This window comes from Lissotriton vulgaris, chromosome 2_1 (assembly GCF_964263255.1).
Source record: "Lissotriton vulgaris chromosome 2_1, aLisVul1.2, whole genome shotgun sequence".
NCBI lineage: Eukaryota > Metazoa > Chordata > Amphibia > Caudata > Salamandridae > Lissotriton > Lissotriton vulgaris.
Genome location: NC_141687.1, coordinates 58,282,675 through 58,305,606, shown reverse-complemented (window position 1 = coordinate 58,305,606; position 22,932 = coordinate 58,282,675). Strand labels below are relative to the sequence as shown.

At 47.6% G+C, this 22,932-nt stretch overlaps 1 protein-coding gene across 1 annotated transcript in view; it reads right to left on the bottom strand.

Annotated features, from left to right (window-relative positions):
• Window positions 1-22,932, bottom strand: part of LOC147729552 (sterol 26-hydroxylase, mitochondrial-like) — a 154,967-nt gene that overhangs the window by 93,621 nt on the left and 38,414 nt on the right. The window contains exons 4-5 of the mRNA XM_086954447.1: window positions 16,796-16,995; window positions 6,689-6,886 (exon numbers count right to left, since the gene is read on the bottom strand). Coding sequence (XP_086810573.1) covers window positions 6,689-6,886; window positions 16,796-16,995 — 398 coding nt within the window. The remainder of the gene's footprint in view (window positions 1-6,688; window positions 6,887-16,795; window positions 16,996-22,932) is intronic.

Below are 22,932 nucleotides of genomic sequence, written 5' to 3'. Positions count from 1 at the left end.
ATGGCCGATCGCCCGTATATATGCCCAAGTAACGTGTCCTTGATGGCCACACACTGGCACGGCAAGGTCATCATTGATTATTTTAACCCATAACAATCATTGTGTTGCTAGGTGTTTTATCCGTGTTAGACTTGTAAAACACTTTTTAAAGCTTTTTAACGCTTCTTACCGCATTTTTGCGCAGCTGGAAATCCCTCCCCGCCGGTGCCGGTCCCCCGCAGCTTACGCTGTTTGAGTGGAGGGATGTGGCCCGCCATTTCTCATTCACTTCCGTCAGACATGCTGCCAATTTCCACAAAATGGGGTACATCTATGCCTGGAATGAGATGCCCGGAATGAGTTGCTTGCAATCCGACCGCGGGTGGACAGGTATAAGCTATCTGGTCTGGGTGGGCTAGTGGGTGCATTTGGCTAAAAACGCAGTGGCTTCATGTCTGTCATCCTAGCAACTCTTTGCAGCCACCACCCCCCCCCCCCAGCAAATACAAGACCATTTTCTATCTAAAATGCTGCTCCCTAGCTAAAGTTTCGCCGACATCCATGATCTTCTGGAAGCAGAGTCCCCCAACGTCCTGTTTCTCACGCAGACCTGGCTCTCAGAGGACATGGTCGCTGAGCCTGGGCTGGCACTCCCAGAGGGCTATGATCTTCACCCTCAACAGGGAAACGAGAGACTGGGGTATCGCGGTTATTTTCAAAACTGGCTACCCATGCACCTTCACAAAGCAGCCCGTCGCTGGATGCGAATGTGCCCGTTTGAAAATTACTTTGAATTCTCATTACACTATGACAGGCCTACTAGTTTACCGTCTCCCGGGCCCATCAAAAGTCTTCAGGGTGGTTCTTATTGAGACAGTCAGTGCCCTGGCGGTTGTTGCCTCAAATTTTACAGTCACAGGAGACCTTAACCTGCACTTGGATAATCATCGACTCCGATGTGGCTAATTTTGTGGCCGATCTTGCAGCTTGCCAGCTTGAGCAACAGGTCTCAGGGCCTACACATTCAGCTGGTCACCTGCTAGACCTAGTCTTCACAAATACACCCTCCCTTACCGTTCGACGCCCTCTCCCGATGGGATGGTCCCATCACTATTTGATCCCCATGTCCATGTCCATTCAGGGCATCATGCCAGCGCGTAATGTAGACAAACACTCTCCCTTAAACGCCCTTGGCTTTAACTGAACTGGGACCAATTTCTTGACCACCTCTCCGCCGCCATCCCAGCTCTGCCAGCTGACCCGAATTAGGCCAACTCGGACTTTAACGATTGGATTAATCAACTGTTGGATAGCCAGATTCCAGGTAAATTGTCCATGAAACACAAATCTAAATCCAATCCATGGTACAATGCTAAGTTAGCGGAACTGCGCAAAATCTGTAAAACGTTGGAGAGAATCTGGAGAAGGGATTTTGACCCGGCCTCCAAGGAGCGCTACTGGGCAGATCTAAGAAGCTATCACAGGGCCATAGAAGTTGAGCGTGCAGCTTTCTATGCTCAGCAAATCAGCACGAGCTCTAACCCGGTGAAGAGTACCTTCTTTGTTAGGAAGGTAGAAGACATCTATAAATGCTTCCCCACGGACCAAGTTGGCCCGTTTGAGGTATCTCGTGATCATACAAACGTCACATTAGAGGCTTTTCCTCCGATCCCTCCGGATCAATTACTCGCCCTATGCTCCAAAATTAAGTCAGGATCTCATGCCGATCCACTGAAACCTGACCAATTTCGGAAAATCCTACCCACTATCTAGCTTCCCTTAGGCCAGGTGATCAATGGGTCTCTCAATACAGGGGTCATGCCTACTGCATGGAAACAGGACAGGGTGATACTGCTGCTTAAGAAGCCTTCCTTAGATCCTAAAAAGCCAGAAAATGTTCACCCGATCTCTCTGTTACCTTGGGCCGCAAAGATCACGGAAGCTTTTATCAACTCCCTCCTCTCTCATTACTTGCACTCCAACAACAGATTTGATCCTTTCTGGAATGGCTTTCGCCCTGGCCACAGCACAGAGTCGGCGCTCCTAGCTGTGACAGAACATCTTTGGACATCTTTGGATGCAGGGCAGACGTCGGCAATGATCTTTTTAGATCTCAGAGCCGCATTTGACACAGTGTCCCATACCATTCTGCTGCGTCGCTGGGAGGAGGCTGGTATTGTAGGCCCCGCCCTAAAGTGGCTCGCCTCATTCCTCACCGACAGGAGGTTTCAGGTGATAGCCCCCCTTCCACCTCTGGCATCTTTCCCATCAAGCAAGGGGTGCCACAGGGCTCCTCCTTGAGCCCTCTGCTCCTCAACCTTTATGTACAACCCCTGACTGTAGTAGCCAAGAGCAGAGGGATGACCTTGGTCTCCTATGCAGACGACACACAGTTGGTGGTTGCTCTCTCAAGCGACTCCTAGCAGGATGCTCTTAAGTTTCAGAGCGATCTTGCGGGAGTGGCTGAGTGGATGACCGCCAACTGTCTCCAACTAAATGCTAACAATGCTAACAAGTTAGAGGTTTTGTTGGAGGGGAAAGACCATGGTCTGTGGAATGAGCTCTGGTGGCCCAAGAGCCTAGGTACTGCCCCCTCCCCCAAGCAGGCTGTGAAGAACTTAGGGGTTTGGATGGATGCTTCCCTCAACTTCCAGACCCAAACTAAAAATGTGTCTATAACCTGTTTTGGGTTGCTGCAAGGACTCAAACCCATCCTGGGCTTCTTTGACGCCCCTACGAGGCAGATCATCATTCAGACCTTGATTTGGTCTTGACTTGATTATGATGGTTCACTGTATTTGGGAGCAAACAAGGCCGAAATACAGAGGCTACAGAGGGTACAGAATGCCGCCGCAAGACCTCTCCTCGGTCTGCGCAGAGCCTGCTCTAAGACAAACGCCATTAGCAGTCTTCACTGGTTGCCTGTGGCCAGGCAGATTGAGTTCAAGTCTCTCTGCAAAGCCTTGAAATGTGCCTCTCCTGGTATTCTGGCCAACCTGCTTTTACCCTACGTTCCCCCCACCAGCTCCATTTCACGGGACAACACCGGGTGGTGGTTCCCCGAGTTAGGAGGGTGCGCGCTGGAGGTCGTTCTTTCCGGAACAGAGCGGCCTTCCTTTGGAATACGCTGCCTGCCCACATTCATGGGCTTAACAATTACCTTGAATTTAGGAAAGCCATGAAAAGTTTTCTCTTTCCCATTCTGTAGGCCTCCCGGGGGGCCCCTTGCTGATCCGGTCCACCTCATTGCTGTCAGCGCCGGGACACCTCTTTGCTGGGGCAGCTGTCGCGCTTTACAAAACTCACTAACATAACATAATACTGGAAACAGCAATGATTTTTCGGGGTTCGTGTGTAAACCGGTAGTTTCTCCAAACACTCAGAGGATTTCCAGTATGCGAGGCCCGAGAACCATTGGTCTGTCCAAAGAGCTTTTTAAAGGCTTCATACATCAGGTCCTTAGTGTCACAAAGAAATTACAGCTCCTCATAGCGACACAACATATCATTTGTTTCTCATGAGTCATAAAGGCAAGACAGGGCCGCTAAAAGTGAACTGGGGATCATGCGTGCAGTGGATGCATCAAAGCCCTTCGCGAATGAGTTCCAAGATGAAAGGTGATGAGCCCACATCAGACCGGCTGAATGCAGTGCCATGATCCTAGGTCCATTGACCCAGTAGTCCAGGTGCCCATCCCTAGCATCTCCGGTGAGCCAATCTGTCCTTAACACCTCCAAACTAGCTCTCTGGAACTTTTCTAAAGGGAGGTTAAGGTTCTAGGAACGATCCTTAGCATGGACGAGTGATGACCTTCTATGGTATGTGGACGAGGGTGGCCCTCCCAGCCCCGGAGAGCCTGGTTCGAGGTGAAGACGTGATCTACTGGCTGAAAGATAATTTATTTAGCTTTTTTTCATAGTAGCCCAACAGTACGTATGGTGGGAAACAACGAGAGACATCTCAATATGTGTTGGATGTTTTTACAATTTCAGCAATGTTGAGAGGAACAGTGACAAGCTTTGATAAAGCTAAAAGATCTGGATTATTATTAGAGAGTGCGCTGGGAAACTAATGGCCGAGTATGTGTGTTGCGCTGTACGGATGTGAGAATGACTGAATGTAAGGGTTAAATCAGTAGAGTTAATGTGAGCGATAGAGAATGGATAAAGGGGCTCATGTTTGAATGAGTGAGCAAGGCAATAAGTGAGTGCATGGATGGCCACAGTCATGTTGATGGCAGAAGGCTTGCCTACGTTCCTGCAACTACTGTTCAATCACACGTTCTTCTATCATCCACGCAACCAGTTGCTCACCCATTTATCTATCTACAATCATCCACATTCCACTTCTGCATCCACCCCGGCTGGGGTTGGATACTGAGGAAAGGAGCATTTATTCAGGCAAAAACAGTCAAAGGAAGGCACTTTCTGGGGTCACTGTACCCACTCTGGGACTCGCCCTATCCACCTCTATCTTTCATTCTCACCATGTATCCTACAGTTCTTGCTATAGGGGACAACTGCCTTGCAAAGCTTGTAGGCAAGTAGGTCCGAGGACTCAGCCCTATTGGTGCTCAGAGTCCTCTCCATGCCACTCCCATGGAAACAAACATCAGATTAGAGCTAAGAACCCACATAAACAATAGAGCATTGCTCAGCCAACCATCCAACAGCAGAGCTAACTACTCCTCCAGACATAAATACCTGTGACTGGGACAAACTGGACAACTGGAGCTTGCGACTCAATAAATGTTTAAGATCGGGTTAATTGAAGCTGTGGAGACTCGCTGACTGGCTCCGCCATGCTGTTACCGCCCTGCTGAGCAGCAGCGGCTCACAAAATACTGTGAATCTTGACTGGTAATCGGGAGCTGGCCTTTAAACCAATTCCATGAAGTGAAGATTCAATGTGAGTAATGAGTTGTAGAGTAGGCATTAACCTCCGCCTGCAGACCAATCACAGGCTCAGACAACATATGTGAGACAGCGCTTGAAAAGTACAGGAAATCGGCAAAACAACCCATGGCCGACTTTTCAAGAGAGCCACTCCTTCCAATAAATTTAGATTTTTTTTTCGTTTCATGATCATCCTTTAAAAAATGGCACTCACTTCAATGCAACTCAAATAAATGTTGGGAAAGGAGGGAGACGGCTGTCTATTTCCCTTGACAAGCCCTTCACCCTCCGGAATCTGAAGGGTGCAGGCGCAGGTCAGATGGATTGCCAAAGTGTGGCGGTCAGGCTCTGAAGGTGAGCTGGTTGCCAGCAGCAGCAAGCTGGAATCTTGGTTCTACCATCATGTTCACATGTTAGCCAAATTAAATAAGGGTATTCTCTCCACAATGATCAGCGCTCTAGTTTTTTTTCTACACCAGGCACATGCACGTGCCTGCTGGCGCTGGCTTCCTACACCCCTGCAGCACCTAAACAGCAGAGTGGGGAACTCCAGCGCCAAGTAGAGTAAGCTAGCCATAGCCTGCTCTGCCGGAATCTGGGAATCACGGTTCGATCCCCGGCACCGACGGCAGATTAGCCCAGCACCATGTGACTCTGGGCAATAGCTTGCTTAATCTTCCCGACGGCCCCCAGCGCCTAGAGACCCTTACGGGTGATTGTGCGCTTTACAAATGTGGATTATTATTATCCTGGGCTATGTTCGCGACAGACTCCTTATCAAACACAACTGCAAATGTTGACCTACACAATACTCCTGTGGGCTGATCCAATATGTGAAAGACACATGAAACTTTCATTGGCTGAACGGGGCTGACCCAATGCAACCAAATCGCTGCGAGAACTTTCTCAAAGTCACTCTTTGTATAGGTTTTAGAAGACTGATGTTATTACTTTCTGTTTTTTGTCAGGTTTATGTTTTATAAGACATATTATAGTAAGACATGACCAGTTGATGGTTGTCTGTTGGCTACTGGACGCTTTGTTGTGGGAAACACCACTTGCTGAGTGTGGCAGCTCAGTGAGTAGAGCTAATTTTGAGCTAGGAACCGTGAAGAGCTTCAAATGGCCAGATCAGATCTTTGAATTGTCTGATGTATATAGTGGAGCATGACTGCGGGAACAGGACTCTGTGTCGCAGTACACAAACTGGTTGTAAAGGCCACAACACCAGCAGAATACTGTGATAGTGGATGACTGTGATAGCTAATGGAATGGAGCCATCTTGCCCCTTTGTGTATGGAAGGAAGGTGGATCATGGTATTCATCTGGGTACAAAATGACTAGTTTAAAGATTAAGAAGTATTAAGAGTATGAGAAGGCATGAGTTTAGAAGGCACAAATCAATTGTTTATCTAAAATACTTCAGTGAAGTTCATACTAATCCCTATCTTTACAGTGTAAAAGTTAAACATAATTCATACATTTTCCAATGAACAGGAATCTACAGTAGGTAATGGGATTCTACAGAAAAATAATTCAAAATAACTCTTTTAAAAAGAAAATACTCTGAAGAGAATTAATTAAAATGTTAAATCTTAATCGAGCACAGACTTTTCAAAAACATCAATTTCACATGAGGTTCTATTAGGTACTGTTTGAACTTTGCCATGAAAGAGTTTAAATGTAGGTAGTGTCCTTAGAGGTTCATTATCAGCATTTTCTCCCAACCCACACCGCCACTGGTCAACGCTCCCTCAATCCGACACTTCAGCCAGTTTTGTTACCCAAGATCAGTACAGACTCGCCCGACTCACCATAAGCCTCGATGATGTCCGACCCTTCCAGGAATCGCTTCCAGTAGGGAAGGATGCCCCTACTCCATGTGGGGAGAAAATCAACGTATTGTGAATTCTTCAAGACTTGCCCAATGGAGTTGATGAACCTCACGGTTTCAGGAGAGACCTCTTTTTCCAGGCTGCCAACGCGGATATTGAAGAAGATGCTGCAGAGACCTGCAAAACAGGAGAGTGGGCACTTGAAATGGGAGCAGACAGATTTGCTTCGGCAGAAAGGTATAACCTATTGATGCATGTGGCCTTCACTACAGAGCCTGACAAACAGGACACCTCTGGAAGTGGAACTGAAATTGGCTGTTAAAGGTTCAACTGTGTGGTTGTATAGTGACTTAAATAATCCAGCATGGTCACTTCTGTGAACAAATGAGCATGGCTGAAGAGGAAAATGCTGGTGCGATGGCTTCTTGCATGCCTTCTTCCCAAGAAAATTATAGAACTGGATAGATGACAATCTTAACTCCAGTCCTTGAATATTTGGGAACAAATACGTGACAGGGTAACCCCAGAAAATGAACTCTCAATCTCCTGTTACCTCTGCCCCATTACCAACTCAAGAATCTACAAAGATCCCCCTGAGCACACCCTATTCCCTCTCATTTTATTCAGCCCCAGCTGCCTGCCTTTCCCATAGTAAACCCATTCCCTGTGCCCTTTCCACTCTCGGCCTCAGCGTTCCTCCTCCTTTCTGCTCCGTTTGTGTGCCCATAATTGCCCTTGCTGCTAATGCCTAACTGCATCCAGTCTGCAGCGTTGAACATGCCATGCTCAGTCTTGCTGAAGAAAGAGAATTGACCCTTTAGAAATTAAATACCTGAAGGAAAAGTGCAGCCAAACTATACACAGAGGTCTCCGTTGCATCCAATGTGGCAATGATGCCCCAGGTCTGGAAAGCCGCTCCGCGTGGAACGCATTGCCACTGGCTCTCCGCAGCATCCAAGACTCCCAGACTTTAAGAAAAAGCTGAAGACCTTCTCGTTTTAAACTCTGGCACTTGATCCTCTCAGGTTTTGTGCCGGGACACTCTCTGGAGTAGCCGAGCGCGCTATAAATGCATAGAACGGTGACAGTATCAGAGGTTCTTAGTAGGACACATATGAAAACGAACAAGTTGCCTTTGGCTTGAGTCTTGCCCATCTAACTCCTGGTGAGTTCCACATGCTTGTTCAATGCGCATCTTTTAAACTCGGTCTTGAAGACTATCCCAATACAGCTCTGGTAACAGAAACATTGCAGCCTCTTCCAGCCATGTTACTCATCAGCGGTTTTCCTCAGAGAGCCCGTCAAAGCCCTCTGCAGCTATGCGCATCACCAGATCAACAGTGAACCGATTTTAATAATTCAACAAAGACTCTTTTACTGGACAGAAGATTCAACGCAGCGTTCACAGGAAAACGAAATTGGGGACAAAAGGCCGAATCTACAAAGACGAATCCCTCGTCCATTGCTCCAAAAAGCAAAAGCTCATAGACACAGAAGATTTCTATCTGAGCTTTGCATCATTTGCTACTGAGACCCAAAGACTGCTTTGAGTATTCAGGAAAACTGCAGAAGTTTCACTTTTCACAGAGAAAGGTTTTCCATGACCAGCTTCACTGGGCTGTCTGTCCTGCCCATTGAGGCTCAAGGAATGTTCTTCTTTTCATCTCATCGGCTGGTTCAGCCTTCTTCCAAGAGGCCTCGTGAAATGGCAGATGTACCATGGTTGGTTCGTTCCATAAGAATGGTTACACCTACATGGCAGGCTTCTTCCATCTGATCACCTGGATCATTGCATGACACGAGTCCCACATTCAGTGGACTCCATCCCAACCGATGCATTTAATTCAACCCTGTCCGTTGTACTTTCTCTTTAAATGTAACAGCCGCATCCTGTTTCCAGGACCAGGCATTAGCAAATAACGCAATCCAGGATTTGTCTTGGTATTCAAAGATGTGCTAACCAATTCTTACATCAACCAGAGCTACAAGCTCAGAACACAAAGGAAATTCTGAGAGTGGATTAGAGATTCCCCTATGGAACCAGGAAACCTGCACTCCGAAGTTGAACAGCACAACAAACAGCTACTTTAAATAATGCAATAGGTTTATCAGTCAGTCGACGTATCGTTTAACTAATGCATGAGAAGAGACCAGTGATAAGAGGGCCACCTGGTTACATTCTCACTGCTGAGGTCTCCTGCCAACTAAAGTTAAAGAATGAAGCCCAGAAAGTACAAATCAGCCTTGTATCCTCGGCTGACATTCATTGGCCAAAAGGAACACCTATTATTTGCTCAGTTAAAAAGCCAAATTAGCATAACCAACAATTAGTTGTTACTTGTGGACCATCTGTGATGTTTGAAGTAATGTGACACTATTGAAATCCATTCATATAAACTGGATTCGAGATAGCCTGGCTAATGAGGATTATGAATCCGAAACCGGTCCCAGGATGCTTGTTTCCAGTCCAGGGAAGACATGGCTTGGCAGTTCGGGCTGGACTGTTCCCATGAGGCACAGGGTCAGACTGATTTGCATATGGCCATGTCTGAACTGGGGTGGCTGAGTGAGCTAAAGAATGGTGATGGATTAAACCCAGATCAGTTGACTGGGGGTGAGTGTTTGATTTGCTCAAACGCTCCGTCCATCATCCCCTTTTGTATCGCTTTGTTCGCCCTAAATTGGCAGGGTATGCTCAGACGTGAGTCCCTTGCTCACTGGATTCAAGATAGCCTGGCTGATGAGGATTATGAATCCGAAACCGGGCCCAGGATGCTTGTTTCCGGTCCAGGGAAGACATGGCTTGGCAGTTCGGGCTGGACTGTTCCCATGAGGCACAGGGTCAGACTGATTTGCATATGGCCATGTCTGAACTGGGGTGGCTGAGTGAGCTAAAGAATGGTGATGGATTAAACCCAGATCAGTTGACTGGGGGTGAGTGTTTGATTTGCTCAAACGCTCCGTCCATCATCCCCTTTTGTATCGCTTTGTTCGCCCTAAATTGGCAGGGTATGCTCAGACGTGAGTCCCTTGCTCACTTGGCCACTGGATTCAAGATAGCCTGGCTGATGAGGATTATGAATCCGAAACCGGGCCCAGGATGCTTGTTTCCGGTCCAGGGAAGACATGGCTTGGCAGTTCGGGCTGGACTGTTCCCATGAGGCACAGGGTCAGACTGATTTGCATATGGCCATGTCTGAACTGGGGTGGCTGAGTGAGCTAAAGAATGGTGATGGATTAAACCCAGATCAGTTGACTGGGGGTGAGTGTTTGATTTGCTCAAACGCTCCGTCCATCATCCCCTTTTGTATTGCACTATTAAACTCCAAGGCAAGATACCTGAGAAACTGCACATTTTATTACCTGTGTTGTAACCCACACCAGCGAGCGTCCGTGCAATAAACAAAAAACTCATCATATTTTACAATTTCTAAAAACATGGGGCTGAACACTGAAATGTCAGGTTTGATTTTGTACTGTACAGATTTTCTTTTTCGACTGCTCCCGATAAAGTGTCAATCCAACTGCAACTCGTGATTAACATAAACGTCACGCATGGCACACTGCACATATATAAATTTCATGTATTTGTGTACTCAAAATTTGCCACCCACAGCCCTCGAACGCAATCAATCCTGAGCGCTAATGGGTTTACTTCCGATAAGTAGAAGACCTTTGCAGAGGCCCTGGTGACTCCTCTGGTGATCCTACTTAAAACGTTTCAGGGGTCTGGAGTGAGTTATGTACACAATGGCAAAGCTAATACATAAACACGAGGAAATGCCAGAATGTGACCATCATACTGGCCTATTGCAATCTCAAATGTGGATGCACCATTATTCCCTTGGGTGCTTGCATCCCAACTAAGATGGGATAGTTCTCTCTCCACCGTGGTCTGCTCGGATCAGTCATGCTTTGTGAGGGATCATCACACCCATCACAATGGAGAGGAAAAGTCACGGCCCCAAGGAATAGGCCATCATTCAAGAAATGTTAAGGAAAGGCAACATCAACCATGGTGCATCCGTCCTATCACGATCATGAAGACTGACCTAGCGAATGAGACGAAAGAGGGGACACTTTTACTGCATTACAAGAAAATTCAATGAAAAATCAATGGGCAGAAAACCTCCCAGCCCGCGACACCAGTCAAAGAAACCATTTCACTGTGGATGCTTGTTTCCAGTCCAGGGATGACCTGGCCTGACAGTTCGGGCTGGACTGGTCCCATTGGGCGCAGGGTCTAGACTGGTTTGCATATGGCTGGGTCCAAACTGGAATGGCATGGTTAGCAAAAAAAATGATGGATTTAGGCCCAGATCTCTGTCCTGGGGTGAATGTATGACATTGTTCTGCATTCTGTCCACACCGACGTATCTAGGGGGGTGGTACGCCCCCAGGCTGCACTATTTTTTGGGGCGGCGGCCACTCGGCACTGATGGCCCATGGTGGCGGCCTTTATACTTTATTTGCGAACACTGACACAGTGTCCCCAAATAAATTATAAAGGCCGCCGTCATGGGCCATCAGTGCCCTGCGGCCGCCGTGTATGTGGGTCCCAGAGCCATCAATCTTGTAGCGTGCTAAAGCGCTACCAATGATGGCTCTGGAATAATTTGGGCCCAGCCCCCCCCCCCCATGCGCTGATTGCGCAGCAGTGACGTGCGCCACCACCGTGCGCGGGATGGACGATTTAATTCAACTGTGACTGGAAGTGAAAATGAAGCAAAGCTAAAGCAGGCTTAGGGGCTCCCTGGAATTGCTGTCGCCCGCCCTAGTTTGGCTGTCCTCAACGTCCATGCTGCTGCCCTGTCGTGTGTATGTATGGGGCACGGCGGCAGGGGTCATTTTGTGTCTGCTGTGTGTCTTCAAAAGCCACATACATGGCAGATCTCTAATCAAGACAACGGTGCCACCACTTCAATCATCTCACCTTGGACTTAATCATGATGTCCACAGCAACTGTCAGCAGTCAGTGTGACTCACGGGCACTTAAGGCAGCCTGCTGCTGCAGCGCACAGTTGTAAGATTCTGACGTGCACAGGTAAGCCAAATAACCCGCAGCTGATAATGTTCCTGCTGACAGGGCAGACTGTTCGTCTCTACTGGCAGTTTTGATTTACCAGCATGACTAGAAGCCCTGGTGTGAATTCTCCCTGTGTGTCTAGATGTTTTCAGGAGACAGGTAAAATGTCAAGATAACACAAGTAAAACATGTTCCTGCTGGAGGGATATCAGCATTTTGTCTAGTGGCAGATCTCACTGATCATGAAGTAACACAGAGGGTTCGTGTGCCTGCCGCAAAGAACGTGTACCATGCAGTTCACTAAACTGCATTTGTATGTGGCTATCTCAGTGAGTTGCTGCATTTTGTCTCAGAGCTCCTTTGGTTACTTGCAGTTCATAAATTACAATCCTAATAGCACAATTACATACGAACTCCAATCAAGGAGCTGCATTCAAACGACACTTTATATGTTACAACATATGTTTCACTCCAGTCTTTAATTATCCTAATGTTATTAAAGGGGTTTGTTTGGATAGAAATTCATTCTTGGATGGGCACGCACATACCTAGAGGTCACAACCCAGGCTGGAAAGTACTGAATGTGGGATGAGGAATTAGGTTAAAAATACATGGTAACAGGATGGAATAATGGAGTATGTCTAACGTTATGACGTAAAGCCTGCCAAGAATGTCAGAACACAAAAGCAGTGTGCGATTCTCTGAGTTACTAGGCCTTGTGTGAACTGAACTTCTATATATCAATAACAAGCTGGAGGTTTTTGGCGCGATAGAGCCAAGCTACACGGTTGACTTCATTGGGGGCTCCAGAGCAAATACGTCCTTTTTTCCGCAGCCCCCCTCCTGCTATTGGCCATGGGCGGCAATCTGAGGGATAGCCCCGGGCGCCAGAAGCTCTAGCTATGCCACTGTCTGTCCATCAATTGTTCTTTTTGCATTTGTCACCCCGAGTGGGATGGGTATGCTCAGTCGTGGGCCCTGTGCTCTCCATGCCACTGGAATGAAGCTGTCCTGGCTGAGAAGGGCTGAAAGCCCGAAACTGGCCCTAGGATGCTGGTTTCCAGTTCAGGGAGGACCTGGCCTGACAGTTCGGGCTGGACTGTTCTCATTGGGCGCAGGGTCACGACTTATTTGCATATGGCTGGGTCCAAACTGGAATGGCATGGTGAGCAAAAAAAAAAAAAGATGGATTTAGGCCCAGATCTCTGTACTGGGGTGAATGTATGACATTGTTCTGCAGTCTGTCCATCAATTGTTCTTTTTGCAACTGTGAAAAGGGAATCTTCTGCAACTTTCCTGAATACTCCAAAAGGGCGTATGGGTCTGGATAATAAATGAGACCTCATCCAAAAGACAGGCTTTTACCCTAAATACACCCACTGCCACTGATGTTTACAGTTGTTTTAATACCTGTTTTTTCTGCGACTGTTAATATTTTTTGACACCCCACATGGGTCTCAAATCCACATTTTAGAATACGCTGCTAGTGAACTTGGTATATACAGCTCAATAGGATCGCACTATGGATATCGGTTTTATCTGGTGCAATGAATATTACATCTCCTACTGGGCCACTTTAGGCCAGGGCCAGCATTCTATTCAGCAGCAGTGGAGCAAGCCCGAGCGCTTCCATAAAGCAAGGTACGGTAGCATCCTTAGGATGATAACCAGTAGTGAAACCTAATTACTGAAAAACGCCCAGAAAATTGCCTTTTTAAGTGTACGAGGAGCACTGGCAAAATTATATATTACCAGCAGTGCTCCATTCTGGATTTTAGAAGCCCAGGATAATAGACTTGAGGTGAAGAGGGCATTTCTTATTGTGAGAATGTACCAGGTGACCGTTTCAGCAGGATTTGACAATATTAAAGTGTATGTATTGGCATTTATATAGCGCACTACTTACCCGTAGGGTCCCAAGGCGCTTCGACCGCTGCGAAACCCTTCCTGGCTTCCCTGAGAGATGGTCCCTTAATGGGTATCTCCAGGGTGAGACCAGGCATCCCCGGTGGTCTGGTGGGGCCGTTAGTGAAGATGAGGCAAGCTAATGCCCAGAGTTGCCGAGTGTGATCGCTGATCAGAGTGGGCACCGAGGCGAGAGAATTATCGAGTCCGCTGACCCTGGTCCAGAAACCTGCCGCGCCGGGAATCGAACCCTGGTCCCAGGCCGTCCTCTGCTCTCGGGTCTGCCGCCTCTAACCGTAGTACATTTATAACGAGGTAAGTTGAGATGTCGCGAACAGAATTTAAGATCCCTTTGTCATTTTTGAACCAGTCAACAGGTGTTTCACTCCTTAAGTGGCACGCAGTCCTGCGGCTTTTTCAAGGCTGTATTAATTGTTGTGAAAAATTAACACAAAGGTTCATGATAACAAGTAAAACAAACATACAATAAATAAAGACATATTGAGGTGAATACAAATATAAAATATTCAGTAATGAACAAAAACACAAAACAGAGAAAAAAAGAGAAACTAACAAATTTACATAGTCTGCCTCCACATTACTACTATATATTTTCCATGTTTCTTCTTTACCCTTAATCGTTTTATCTATTCCAACCGGTTATCTGAAACTACCTTGCTTTCTCCCTTTTTCTACAATTGGAGAACTTTAATCCCTCAGACAACATACCTTTCTGGACACTTCTTCCATGCCCTTAGGCCCATTAGTAACCCCGTATTAGGTATAACTCAAATTATTTTTATTAGATTACTACTTATAGGGTATTTGAGTTCACTATAGCTAGTATCTTACCAAATTATTAGCTACAATTTTGTTTCTGCACACTGCCCCTATAGATTATAAATTCACACACAAAGACATGGGTACCCCATCACCAATTTGGATTCCTCTCCTAAGGACCCGTTTCTCCTCAGCCTATAGAAACCACAATCTTGTGCGGCACGAATTGCAGCAATAAGCTCGTTGAGTATAGAGCACACAAATAAAATTATATGATTTTTTTACTATGATATAATAATGATACATTTTCTCTCTGTTTTGTCTTTTTGTGTATTACTCAATTTTTTGCATTATCATTTACCTCAACATGTTCCTTTTTACCGTAGGTCTGTTTTACTTATCATAAACCTTTGTGTAGATAGTTTTCACAACAATTTATACAGCATTGAAAAAGTCCCAGGCCTGCGTACCGCATAAGGGGCGAACCGTGTTCCTCCTCCCGGACCCGGTGGAGGAGGGTAGATCGAAGGACACCCAGACCTAGCTAAACACGAGCAGAGCCGTGTGACTGGCTCCACCAGGCACTGTTGACGCCTGGGGACCACAAAGAGTGGGTAGATGCAGGCAGGTGGAAGATAACGTAGGGTAAACTTGTTACCTGTTTCAACACTTATTATTCATTGTAGATAGCACATTTTTTCATGGTCCTGAAGAATCGCAGGGTTAATACACCAAACAGCGAGACACATGTTGACCGACACACTTTAACAGGAGCACATAGACCCACAGAGTGGTACATGATAGCGCCCTGTTACACTTCTTTTAATTAGTACAGGAGACCCCCAGAATAAAGTTTGTCCATTCAAGGTACTCCTAGCCCTATTTTAATTCACCACACAGCATCTACACTTCTTGGCCCCACACCCGCACTCATCTAAGGGTTATTGCCTACGTATATGTTATGAATGGGTACATAACTAGAGACATTTAAAGACAGTGAGGCCCTGGGACATCACCCCTTCCTTTCTCTTTTAGAAGATTACTTTTGTGGCTTTGTGGGGGAAAGTAAGGTATAGCATACGTTTTAGGCAACAGCAGTAGTAGAAACAGGTGCTAAAAACTGAGTCAAACTAGGTGGAAAATAGAGGTTGGTATGGAGCCAGAAAGCAAGATTTTAACAATTAATGACTGATGAGAAATACCAATGAAAGGATACCGTGTTATCCTTGGTCACAGTTGTTGGTATTGTTCACCTAACTTTGAGTTTTTGAGTTTTTCTGCAAAGGTTCAACAGTGGCGTAGCTTGACCTGAGACTGCCCGGGGTGGTCCTGCATCCGCCGCCCAGGGCGGTACCTGCGTTTGCAGCCCACAGCAGGACTCATTGAAGAGTGGGGGTACCGGCGAATGCACGGATTGCCGCCCCACGACGGCACCGAACTGAAGAGCGTGGGGGGCAAGACGGTAGGTGAGAGCAGGGGGAGGCCACCGCCCACAAAACGTGTGACGCGGACAGCACCCCCAGCGCCCCTTGCTATGCCACTGAGGTTCAATAAAGTGTCTTGGGTGCAGGAGCGCAATTATGCCAGATACACAACATTTCACAAAACTGTTGTTATGGTTGTAGTGGCCCAGGAAACTGTGAGACAGAGACACAGAATATTTTGGGTTCCCAAGGTGTGGAGATCCTTGAGGAAACAGTTGGTGAGTGAAGCGGTGACAGGTGCAACCTGGAGGAGTTGATGTGGTGATGAGCAGTTGGTTGCGTTTGCACAAAGTTATAATAAACTTCCAACAATATCAACTCTCACATTTTTTGCATTCTCTCTGTAACACTGGTGACAAGTGAACCTAAGAGGAGACAGGTTTAAGGCATCATAATTTCTCCTGGGTTAGTGGCAACTCTCCATCCAGATATAACTCATGTGTTGAAGAAGAGTAGGGTGGGAAACCATATCGAACACAGACACATTTAAGAGTAGGAGAGCCACTTGCTTCCCCTGGTCTAATGCTAGCTTGATGGCGTCAGATACCTCCACCAGTGTTGCCTCTGTGCTGTATCCAGGATGGAAGCCCGATTGAACTGGATGCAGCAACTGAGTTTCAATTTATTTGTACTTTTCTTAAACCATCAACTTTTCCATCGAATACATTTTTTAAACTCAACTGTCATACAACTCCACTGTGTGTTAAGGTTTTCCTCACGTTCTGAATATAGTCCTGATGTGAAATTCAAAGATCTATGGGATAGTTTATCAGTTGAGCGGAAATACCCTATCCTTTTATGCGCAATTGCAAATTTACACCATTTATCATAACCCTCATTCCACCAAGCAGTGCCGCCCTCCCACCGACAAGACGAATTTCACCTCCATACTTTCCAAGGCGAATCTGTAGAGCAGGTCGGTCACATTGCCCACGGTGGTGCCGGACAGGCTCTCCTCCCTCGTGCACCGAATCCTAGTGATCAGGTCGGTCACCACTTCGTTGATGGATTCGGTGTGCACCACAACTTCTCGAGGCAGCAGCATCCGCTTGTTCAGGGCGGCCCTAATCTTGTACCACTGCTCTCCATCCCTGAGAAGAAAAGGACAAATGAATCTCCTATCACTTAGAAACAGCAAGAAGGAGCTCAGTATGGGCCGCGGTTAACGGAAGCTCGCCCAAAGCAAAGGCTCAGCATGCACCCCAGTGAGATTTATGCATTCCCTATGTATAGCGCCTAGTGTAATTCTAGTAGCCTAAAGGTGCTTGCTCTGGGGGGTGTCCATTTGAGTTCAGCTAATCAGCTACTGGTCTTTGGTGCAGTAGGGTAATTTTTTGGCTGCCATTTCAGGACCTCATATCATCATGAAAAAATGGCTTCGAGCACAAGGCAATGGCAGTCTTGGGGAGTTTGTTTATAGGGGTGCTACCCTTCAGTAATGGAGTTTCGATGGAGAAGCATCTGTATCGCCTAACACTGTATTTAGCTGCGCAGTCGAGCGGCTCTTGGCACGGAGGAAGTATCCAGGAGGCCAGAGAGCCACTGAGCTGCAGTGATGTGGGTCTCCTCCCTAGGAATATGAAGGCAAAGCAGAGTGTTTGGAGTTGTTTTTGGAAAACTATTGGTAGGAGTGGATATGAAGCTCCTGGAGTCCTGAGGAAATCAGTTGTCTGTATTTTTTTGAGGGAGGCGATAACTCCAGATGCTGCTTTGTGAACTCTTCGCAGCTGCACAGATGATAACGGTAGACTGGAAGGTCAGAGTAGTAGATTCGTTTTTATGGGCTAGTAAAGGTTTGGAGGTGGGGGGGGGGAGGGGGGGGGGAAGAGTGCTTATGCCACTGGGAGACCTTTAAATGGGTATGTGCGCCATCTGCGTACAAAAAGCATGAGGGGCAGGGGGGTTCTGGGGTGGTTGATGGTGGGAGTAAACATTTGTCGAAGAGGCTGCCTTCTCTGGCATCAGTAATGTATGTCCACCCTTTGGCCCCAAGTTTTAATGAGTCTTTTCAAGGTTGATAATAAAACATTGTTATGTTTGGTACATTGCGTTAGAAGGTTTTGTAGACTCCAACGTTCACAAGGCTGAAGCTAGACATGAGGTGGCTGGCTGCTATGGGGGCCATGCAGGGTTTGGTAGGAGGTGGACATCTGCTGTAAACTGACAGTTTTCATGATGTTTCAGGTTAGGTAATCCCTTCCTTTCCAATGATGAACCCTCTCCACGGACCTCACCCTTGGAACAGACAGCCTCCCAGCTTCCACTTAGATATCGCTGCTGGCACTGTGCGAGTGCATGCTTTTCGAGGCTAATTTAAAAACCTGATGTGTGTACGTTTGTAGCGTGATAAGAGTCTTTTAAACCTGCCATTGCTTTTTTGCACTATTTTAACTTTTGCACAGAGGACGACAGCGAGTTAGGCTGCTCCTCCTACTTTTAAAATACTTTTGTGATTCTTGTCTCCTGCGCTGCTTACTGGCTCACATACACGAGGAAGTCAGCGAGTGAGGCTGACCCTCTGTTTCTTCACCTACTTTGGTCGCCGAATCCCGAGCTTCGTTCCACCACGGCTGGGTGCCGATTGAGTGGAGAGCTCATGGGGAGGTAGGCGGACCAATTAGGGACATTACAGCAAGCCGGAGGGCGGAGACAGGTGACTGCGCCTCCCGCTACCCTTATTTTCTCTATTTATCAGCATGTGCTGGTGGGGGCGCAGCGGGCGGGCGCAGCGGGCGCGCCGAATGCGCGCCGAAGTCGCGCAAAAGTCAAGCCCGTCTGCGCCCGTCCGCGCCTGGACCGTGCCCAGTGCCGGTCCGGCTGCCCTTACTCTCTTAGACATCTTGAGTCCCCTGTCTTACAGTCGTGACACCCTGATTTCCCTGAACCCTGGTTCACATGTGGGTATGCAGAGGTGCTCGCCGAGCGCCGACACCATATGGGACTGTAAGGTCTGTAACTTTCAGCTCCCTTCATGCCTATCTCATTCATCCTCTAAAAACCCGAGTGAGCATCCTATTAAGGCAGCTCTTATAAATGCCCGTTCTATGGTGAAACATGCAGAAAATGTATTCGAGCTCATTAGAGACAATAATCTAGACATTCTGTTCATCACAGAAACGTGGCTAAGCGAATCATGTGCCCCAGTGGTTGCAATAGCAGTCCCACGGGGTTATCGCCTGGCTAGAGCCGATCGCCCCTCAGGCAGAGGGGGCGGCATTGCTGTTATATTCAGAGATACTTGGACCTTTTCCTGCGACACTTCTCCGAGTGTGCTGGATGGCGAAGCCCTTGACTTCTCCTTTACACTCTCTCCCCACTTCACTTTAGGAGGGACCTTGATTTACAGACCGCCGGGGCCGATTGGCTCCTTCCTGAACTCCTTGGGTGACACTTTGACGGACCGTGCATTACGGTTCCCTAAGTTTCTCCTTTTAGGGATTTTAACATTCACATGGATTCATCTAGCTCCTCGGACACATTGGGCCTTCTAGATATTTTGGCCTTAACGCACCTAACTCAGTGGGTCTCGAAACCGACGCACTCACTAGGGCACGTGTTGGACTTAGTTTGTTCTAACTTTGCTCTGGTTCTTAAAGATCCCCAGCCTGTTACCTGGTCTGACCATGCCGTGATTATCTTCTCCTGGTATGTGACACTGTCATCCCATCACCCTCTTACCCAGTCTGGCCCCTTAGCACGAAAAATTAACGTTCCTGGTCTGGTGGAAGCCCTCATGCGCTCCCAAATCGACCGGTCCACCAACCTAGAGAACCAAGTGGATCTTTTCAACAGCTGGGTCAGTCGGGGGGTCGAGACTGCTTCTAAACCGGCTCGGAACATTTCCCAACGCGTGTTACCTTCCCAACCCTGGTATACGCCAGCACTAAAAGAACTAAAAAGGTCCTGCAAAAAATTTGAGCGGCTCTGGAGGGTTGCATACTCCCCGCAAACTAAAGCAGACCTCCGTGTAGCCCAAAGAGAGTATTACACAGCAGTCAAAACTGCAAAAGGTGCTTACTTTGCGGCTAGGATCCTAAAAGCAGATAACAATGATAAGGAAATTTTTGCAATAGTCCAAAGCTTTCTTTCACCTATAGCGGAGCACAAAAAGATCCCAGTTTCCGCCGAATGATGTGAGGAGCTCTCCTCCTTCTTTATCAATAAAATCAAGCTTATTGAAGAGGGATTAGCTATGAGCACTGCTGCCTCACACCCCCCTGAGCTGGCACCTAGCGCCCCCGCTAGTAGCTGCCTTTCCAAATTCACTATGGTGGAACAATTGGACATCCTAACACTTCTAAAATCTTTAAAATCTGGCTCCCCCTCGGATCCTTGCCCGGCAAGGGTTCTAGCGGGAGTAGCAGACTGTGTAGGATCTGAGGTCACTACTCTGATCAATTGGTCTCTACAATCGGCAGTGGTACCTAAGCAGTGGAAGCAAGCCAAACTCTTGCCTCTCCTGAAGAAACCCTCGGCAGACCCTGCTACAGCAGCCAACTACCGCCCCATTTCCCTGCTCCCTGCATTGGCGAAAGTCTGCGAAAAGGTGGTCTTTCGGCAGCTGAATGTCTTTGTGGAGGAGTCTGGTGCCCTACATCCAGCCCAGTCGGGCTTTAGGTCATCTTTCAGTACTGAGACAGCCCTGGTGGAGGTGGTGGAAGCCATTAGGGAGTGTACGGACAGGGGTGGCAGAGCGGCGCTAATTTTATTGGACCTCTCTGCCGCCTTTGATACGGTCCCTCACCAACTCCTCCTGGCTCGCCTCACTGAGATTGGCATCACGGGGGCTGTGTGGTCCTGGCTGGAATCTTTTCTGGATTCCCGCTATCAGCAAGTCTGGATGCCCCCTTACTCCTCTTCGGCCAGGCTTGTTCAGACCGGGGTCCCACAGGGCTCTACATTGAGCCCACTTCTTTTTAACATCTATATGACCCCGCTGATCTACCTGGCCGAGGAGCTGGGTGCAAAAATTATGGCCTACGCCGATGACACCCAGCTCCTGTTTACTTGGAGCAACTCGACTGTAGAAACTAATGTAGCACAAAAATGTTTGGCAACTGTTTTCACCTGGTTAGCCCATGACAAACTCAAATGCAATGAGGGAAAATCAGAGATCCTTCTATACGGTCAATTTCCAAGCCAATTTACTGAATTAATTTGGCCCCCTGACTTTCCCCGTCCCCTCACTGAAGGTGGCCCAGCCAAGAACCTGGGCATATGGTTCAATGAAGATCTGAGGTTCGCAGAACAGATCAAGCGACTGACGGGTGCCTGCTTTGGGACCCTCAAATCTCTGAGGAGATTCTTCCCTCTCTTACCGCAGCCAGCAAAAGAAACGGTCGCTAGGGCCCTCATATTATCTCGCCTGGATTATGCTAACGCGCTATATCTGGGCTCTCCTTCCTTTCTGGTTAATAAACTTCAGCTTATCCAGAATGCTGCCGCAAGACTCCTGCTGGGCATCTCCAGACGAAACAGCATAAGACATCAATTGGCTACCCTTCACTGGCTTCCGGTGGCCCAAAGAGTCCAATTCAAAGCCCTGGTACTTACCCATCGAGCCCTTCATGATACAGGTCCTACCTATCTCAGGAAAAGAGTGTCTTTCCATGTTCCAAATCGCCATCTTAGGTCAGCTTTCCAACGAAGGATGACAGTTCCCCGTTTCCAGCGAACCAGATTGGGCGGGCAATCTTTTTCGGTCAAAGCTGCCACCCTCTGGAATTCCCTCCCATTCACTCTCAGAGACACCAGAGACCTTGGCTGCTTCAAGAAGCTCCTTAAGACCCATCTTTTTAATATAGCCTACTAAAGCTGCTCTGTTTGGATGTTCAGCTCTCGACTTCTTTGTGGTTATGCTTCGCGCCAGGATACTCTTGAGTAGTTGTGCGCGCAATAAATATACATATAACATAACATAACAGCCAGAGGCTCACCCGTCACAGAGGGTCTATGGACCTTGCCGCGCTCCGAGGACACGCCTTTCCTGAAAGCATGACGACATTGCTCCCCTTGTGCCCTCTGATTGGAGAGTAGCTGAACTAGGTAGGAGTCCTCTTTGACGTTGATTGGTCAGAAGCCAGATTTCTCCCGTGGGATCACCAAGCATGACATCGCTCTGTGCTCCGCTGCGGTCACTATGAAGGTGCACTAGACCCCCTTTTCTGTCCAGAAGATTAAATACAATGTACTCCTGTCACGTAGAGCCCTTTTGTAGAACTCCGAATTATAGCCAGACACCCTTGAATAATCTATGACTTGATATGTTTTTAGTTTACAATATCTCGTAGGCATGCTAAGGAGTCCTATGCACGTTTTTTCAAACATAACGTGCACAAGTATCCCCTGTTGCTCCGTATACATAATGCGAATGATGAAAGCACAGCAGCGCATCACACCCCTATGCCTGTATTTCCCAAAATATATTCTCAAATACTGATTGTCATGCAAGTCATGAGGTGAAGAGATGCCTTTTTTTGCATATTCGGTTTGCCTTTGAGGAGTCACTACGAACGAGCGGGCTATCTGCTAGAGTCTTCGTCCAGGGAGCCGGTTCCAAAGGACAGCTTGCACATGATCAGGGAGCAGCTCACTGCACCTGTGGGCACTGCCAACACCTCACGATGAGACCGCCTTGTGTTTGCCCTTGGGCTTATCGACGGAACAACATCCTGGAAGGATGAGGTTTATAACCTGCTTTCAGCCTAGCAGTTTGAACTTCACCCACTGCACTGCACACATATCAAGATCGACATATGACGCCATTCACTTCCACTCTCTACATTTAAGTCGGCCTGCTGTCTTAAACAAAATCCATGACCTGGAGAGAGCTGGTCGAGGACACTTTCCTCCTTCATGTATGGGTAGTCCATTATCGGTTTCACTGCTTGTTATAGGAGGTCCCTGTACTCCTCTGTGGAGTGGAGAAGTGTGGCTCAACGGTTAGAGGCGGCAGACCCGGAGGCAGAGGTCAGACCCGGGACAAGGGTTCAATTCCCGAAGCGGCCGGGTGCAGGACCAATGTCAGC